Genomic DNA, 6,555 nt, shown 5'->3' with positions numbered 1-6,555 from the left:
TAAATCCACAGATTTGTACTGATGTTCCCCATGCCAGTATTTCAACTTCCTTTTTAAAACATGAATGAAGAACCGAATATACTGGGAAGGCCAAAAGGACTTTAGCTCCATCTGTCTTTCCCAGCCAGTTATTAACCCAGTGCCTACTCTGTAGTCCCAGTCATCTAACTGGAGAAGCAAGGGGTAACACCATTATGGAAGTGGCTGCAGCCACCCCAGTTTTACCCTTCCCACAGGATTAGATTGGTTTCCACACTGTCAGTGTCTATTTCAAATCAGGGTAGCACTTCAGAGAGTCAGGAGGACTGGGCAAGGAAATACAGGTGAGGGACAAAGGATTGAAACTGGGAGCCAGATTAGGGGTATAAGCCCTGGGCTTGCCACGTAGGACATAAGGAGGAGGAAGGTTGGAAAAGCAGAGATTCAAGTCACATAACAAACAAATAAGGAAGCAGGAGTTTCCTGGAGATGAGAGGATATGTTTTTTGCCCACGCTGGCCCTCTTGGAGAGGGAAAAATGGATAAATATGTTGTTAAAAAAGTGTGTCATAGTTTGTATGCACAATAGACATTATGTATATTATACTATATATATGTGAGCATACATCATATACATGCAATAATCTCCACAAAATGAATATAAAAATGTATCCTGTGTCTCCACAGAAGTGTGTGATTTGTATTAGGTCAATTTCAATGGCTTTGAGGACTCAAAAATGTATGTAAATAAGTAAAAACTGCACATATATGGAAATTCTAAGGCTCATAACATACATGTATGCATATGTTGATATTCAGAATGCACATGTAGCAGCATAGAAAAGACATTTTTAAAAAGCCAGATTATTCCTTCTGCTTTTTACAACAAAAGTTTAGAAATTACTAAAGTAAAGTTAAAAATAAGTGATGGAAGGGCTATTAGTATATGTTTTTGTTGTTTTATTCTTCTGGGAACTTCTGATGCTGAAATTTTGATGGGATTTTGTCCTCTCTGGTCATTCATGCTTAGAGACATAAGCAACCTCAACTTGGTTTTCTGTCATCCTCGCTCCAATAAGAGTCTTGTAGCTCAATTCTAACATCAATCACTTGGACTATAAATCTCTGCAATCGATATGGTCATTTAAATCTCCACCTGCACAAACAACAATCAGGCCTAGAAAATAAGGAGGCTCATAAATCTCCATTGGTGATTAGTAATATTTTAGATCTGTACCAGCAATGTTATAAAGAAAAAAAAAGGCAAAAAAACCCCAAAGCTAACTCATTAATTAGGATGGATACGCTGACAATCTGTTTAGTTTATACACAGAAAAACAGAAACAGGGCACAGTTAACACTACATGATGTTAGAAGTCAGTGAATTCCCAAAAGCCTGAGGCTTGGAGATATGATATCTTAGTGTACTTATCCTATTGTGAGTGGGAAGGTGTTATCTTCCAGACAAAGAGTAAAGAGGTGGTTTAGAGTTTAGATTTGCCCTTTTTTCTTCTGGCTTACATGAACCAAGAAGCCAACATGGATCAAGACATAGGCAACACCTCCTTGCTGGTTGTCAAAAATGACATTCTGCCTGCTACTGAAACTTGAAATCTGCAGACAGTGCAAAGCATTCAGCAGACTTACTATTTTGGCCCTCCACAATTTTTGTTTGGATGGTTGTTTTTTAGTTAGTGCATGCAGACAACTCCATGTGATGCTCACACAGATCAGTAAGAGACTCTTTCTGTCACTCCAGTGACTTTGGATTAACTATCAAGCCGCATCTGAGGCTGCAAATTTTTGTCTGGAGCTATGTGAATCCTCAGGTAAGCAGTTGAATAAGTGGCTTGCTCATGCAATCAGATCAGTCCCTGTGTCCAGAGAGGTCCCATGTGCAGACTGTCCCCTGTGTACAAAACCCAGGCTGCTGGGGCACCTGCGAGGTTTCAGGAACTGTGTGAGGGGGGAAGGAGCTATGGGAGCAAGTTCCGCTTCACTGACCTCTTTCGGCTCCACATGTGGGTTTAGGAGACTGTTTTACATGGAGAAGAAGAAGCGATAAGACAAAGTTAACCACTTTTAAAAGCCTGCTCTGCTGAGACTGAATACACATGTGCATAAAGATTGCAACAGCAGCATATGTCTGTTCATTCAAACTACACAGCAACCCGCTAATTCACACTTGTGGTAAAACCACTGGGAATGTTTGGCTGGGTTGCAAAGCCCGGCCTAATGCTCTCAGTCCCACCCCTCTCACAGAAGGGGTTTTATCCCTTATCTCACCTCTTTATTCAGGCAAAACTCTCTGACTTTTGAGCATCCATGAATTGGCAGACAAAACACGGGTACAGCAGAATGAACACTGACATCTGCTCTGCAATCACACACCAAGAAAAGGGTTTTTCTTCTGAGGGATCTCTATCATCCAATAACCCTCATCCTTTTCCTTCATTTCATGCACACCCTTGCCACCCTATTGGCAGCCCACCCCCACCCACCCCCAGCAGCATGACACTCCCCTCAGCTCAGTGGGGCTCATGGCCAGCCAGGATCTTGGCCACCCAGGACACCTGCGGACCAGAAATCTTCCGCAACATTTACAGCTGGGAGGACTCAGTGAGTGAGAAGGGACTGGGGCTTGTTGGATGTCACCCCGGAAGGCTGGAAGAAGTCAGATCTTCCTGCCTCCAGCCCCTGGGCTGTAACAGCAAGGTCCACACTGCTGGACAGGCAGAGGAGCACTCCCTTCCTGGAATATGCTACTAGCTGGACAGGATGCATTTGCAAATATAATCATCCACAAATCTCCCCCAGATTAGGTTACAGGACAGCGTTTCGACAGCACGCATTACAAAGCTCCCTGGAAGGCTTGGCTGGTGGATCTGCTGCTCTCTGTGCTCATGACCCATTTTGGCTTTCATCAAGAATCATGACACCAGCTGCCTGGGTCATCTAGGAGGCAGAGAGGGGGAGAGCAACTCTGGGGCTGAAAAGGGAAGTGGGGAGGGAGAAGAGGAGGAGAAGGAGGAGGAGGAGGAAGGGGGAGGATAGAAAGACAGAGCAGGGGAACAGAGTGCGAGCAAGTTGTTTTAGTCCAGTTGTGAAGATTTGAATCCCAGTTCTGAGCTCTCGGCAAAGGCTTGCTGGGATACCTCATTCTCTGTCCTGTGTAAAGGTCTGTGATTGGGGATGTGGTGTGCTCAGTGGGCAGGGCCCCTCCCCTGGGCTGGATCCGCCTCTCTTATCCCCCAGATAAATTACTAGTGTCCTCACTAAATTCCTCGGCTTTCTCGCTCCCTCTTTCTCTCCCTCTCTCACAATCTCCCTCCCTCAGGCACAGGCAAAGCAGGGTTGGGGGGCGGGAGGGCGGGGATCCTTTCTGGACTGGTATCGTGCCTTAGTCCTGGGCGGGGAGGGAAGGGGAGGAAAATACTGGCACCCCTTCTCTCCTACACGGCCTTGAAATAGATTCAAGGAGCTGCTCTTCCTCCCCCCCTCCCCCTTTCCTGCTGGTCGTTTGGCATCTTCCAGACCATGTCCACTGGGTCCCTCAGCGATGTAGAAGATCTGCAGGAGGTGGAGATGCTGGAATGCGATGGCCTGAAAATGGATACTAACAAAGAGTTTGGGGCGTCCACCGAGAGCAACGAGGAGGGATCCAATGGCGAGAATGGCTCCCCTCAGAAGGGGAGAGGGGCCTCGGGCAAGAGGAAAAAAGCTCCCCCCAAGAAGAGCCCTTTAAATGGAGTGAGCCAGGAGGGAAAGCAGGTACAGAGAAATGCTGCCAACGCCAGGGAGAGGGCAAGGATGAGGGTCCTTAGCAAAGCCTTCTCCAGGCTTAAGACCACCCTGCCCTGGGTGCCCCCAGACACCAAACTTTCCAAACTGGACACCTTGAGATTGGCCTCCAGCTACATTGCTCACCTGAGGCAGATCCTGGCCAATGACAAGTATGAAAACGGCTACATCCACCCAGTCAACTTGGTAAGTCAGAGCCCGCTCGGGCCAGGCACTCTTTGCGTGTACATGGGTAGAGGTGGGTGAGAAGCTGGGATGGGGCATGTGCAGGGACAAAATTTCACTGTGCTTCCCACAGACAGTCATGTGCCAGTGGGATGGAAAGCGGTAGCGTGTGAGGGAACAGGGTCCCAGCTACCCTCTTGCCCTGTGTCCCGCACACCAAGCCTTCTGGGCCCCCTCTGCTGTTCCTAGCCATCCCCTCCAGAAGACAGGCAGGGGGCCATGCTGACCACAAATAGACAGGGGTAGGCTTTACTCTTTACTGCCCCAGAAATGCCTGAGAAACCTCAGAGGGCTGATGGCAGCTTTCTACCTGCAAGTAGGCAGGTACAGGAATTTGGGTAGAAAAGGATATGTTTGAGGAAGGGCCTAAGCCAAGGACCTGGGATTTATTCTTATCCTGCATCTCTACCATAATGTTTCCTGTCATAATAGTCCCCCCAAGCCCTAACTTTTTAAAGACAGAGCTCTTGGGGCTCTGTGCTCAGCCACTCAAGTTTGCTGGGTCCAGGATATTTCTCCTATCCGTGTAAACTGGTAAAGGAGAAATAAATACAAGTGTGGACTCCCCAGGGAAGGTGTCTGCCCCAGGCACACTCCACAATGCCTCTCCCTAGGCTATGCGGTGTCCTTCCTGCTGCTCCCACCACACACTGAAAGTTTTCCCAAGCAGCCTGGGGTCTCCCAACCATACCCAGCCACCAGAAACATCCGATTTCCAGCTCTAAAAATACATACAAATGATGTAAACCAGGGGCGAGTAAGATCTCCCTGGGCTCTTTTTAGACTTTGTACAGGCTTTACATTACCCACACATGCGGATCCTGATGCCTAAAGGGATCACAGAGGGGATCTGGGGACAATTCACTAGGGTCAGACTCTGTCTTTTGAGCTCTGGACTCTGAGAGAAAGTACATTACCCGCTGTTAGCTGATAAGGGCCTGGGAAATAGTTTGTGATTAAGATAAAAATCCTCAGCGCAACGACATGGGGGAAAATATGAAGTAAAACAAAACCAACACCCAATACTGATATAACACACACCCCTGCTCCCACACGGAGGCACACCAAAGCATACTCCCCTAGCCGCAGGAGGCCGGGGAGAGCGGCCGGGGACTGCTGGGGCCCCGAGCGGCTCCTGCACCCAGAGAGCGCGGCGGGGCGAGAGGCGGGTTAGGGTCCCCACGCCGGTCACAACCAAGCGCGGGGGCGGCGCGCCTGCGACGGGGTGCCCGAGGCGACTGTGCCGGGGGGATGCAGAATGTACTGAAGCCGGGCGGCTTCCTCCCCACCTCCTTTCTCCGTCCCTCCTGTCGCGGATCAGACGGGCTCCGCCGCCCCGAGGACGCCCGGAGGGACCGCCACGGCTGTGAGGCAAAACGGCATCAGCCGCCGGCAAAAGGCAAAAGATTCCTCGCCGAAGTCAGCGGCGACTGCCCCGGCCTGAGCCCCGCTGAGCGCTGCCCGAAGCGGGCTCAGGCGGTGGATGCCGGGCTCGGTCCCCCCGGGCACTCCCGAGCCGGACCCGATGGCAAAATGAGCGTTGCAATTTGCATTTTTCCCTGTGTAACCCCCTTCCCACCCGTGTCTTTTCCTGGCTACAGACTTGGCCTTTTATGGTAGCCGGCAAACCCGAGAGTGACCTGAAAGAAGTGGTGAACACAAACCGCTTGTGCGGTCCGACGGCATCCTGAGCCCCGCGGCCGGGCCAGCAGCGTCCGTCCCGGCGCGGCCGGGGAGCGGGCAGGGACCCGCCGCGGCCCCGCCGCTGCCCCGGGCCCCGGGCAGAGCCATGGGGAGAGCCGCTCTCCCGGCGCAAAGGAGACCAAATGTGCCCTAGCAAAGACTCCATCCACCCCGAGAGATCCCGACTCTATTTAACTTTATTAAATGCGTGTACAGTTGAGTGTCCTGCAACCACAGCCTTGCTGGTTCAAGCGCTACTAGAGAAAAGACAGAGATCAAACAAAACCTACCACGCGTGTATCTTTTGTCTGAGACCTGTGAAATATGTAGATGCCTAGAAAAACTGACTTTGACAGTCATCTCTATGAAGTAATTCAACCTAAAGATATACAGATATATTTTCTTCAAGCAGGTTCTGCTCTATTTCTGTGAATAAACCTTCCTTTCTACTGAACACGGAGCGGTGGAAGTGTTCGTTTGCGACTCTCGGGCTCGCCGGGGTAAGGACTGCGCCTTCGCTACCTCCGCCGCTCCCCGAAGCGACCGCGCTGCGGGGATCCCTTCTCTCTGCCCCGGCCCACGGGAGGTCTGCTTCCCTGGAGCTAGAGACCTGGAGCAAACTCCTGGAGGAGGGGGTGACTGGGCCCGCAGCTCGTCCTCGCTGCGGGAGCCCAGCCCGGCGACCGGGCACTGCGGGAGCCACCCCCGCCGCTCCGATCCGCTCCGCGGGGACAGGAGCGGTGATCTATTGATAAAGTACAGTCGGTCCTCAGTGCTGGGAATTTTTAACTTAAACATCTCTTCTCTATCGATCAGCGCGCCCGCGGGAGATGAGGCTGAGATAAACAGGAGTGCGGGGCGCTCCCC

The 6,555-nt window shown here is 50.9% G+C and overlaps 1 protein-coding gene across 1 annotated transcript; it reads left to right on the top strand.

Annotated features, from left to right (window-relative positions):
• Window positions 1-2,987: 2,987 nt before the first annotated feature.
• Window positions 2,988-6,142, top strand: TCF21 (transcription factor 21). The gene is made up of 3 exons (XM_064649447.1): window positions 2,988-3,157; window positions 3,514-3,966; window positions 5,607-6,142. The coding sequence occupies exons 2-3, from the start codon at window positions 3,517-3,519 to the stop codon at window positions 5,694-5,696; spliced, it is 540 nt and encodes a 179-aa protein (XP_064505517.1). The 5' UTR covers window positions 2,988-3,157; window positions 3,514-3,516; the 3' UTR covers window positions 5,697-6,142.
• Window positions 6,143-6,555: the final 413 nt, after the last annotated feature.

The sequence above is a fragment of the Pseudopipra pipra genome, chromosome 3 (assembly GCF_036250125.1).
Source record: "Pseudopipra pipra isolate bDixPip1 chromosome 3, bDixPip1.hap1, whole genome shotgun sequence".
In the NCBI taxonomy this organism is placed as follows: Eukaryota; Metazoa; Chordata; class Aves; order Passeriformes; family Pipridae; genus Pseudopipra; species Pseudopipra pipra.
This window is presented reverse-complemented; position numbering and strand designations above follow the sequence as displayed.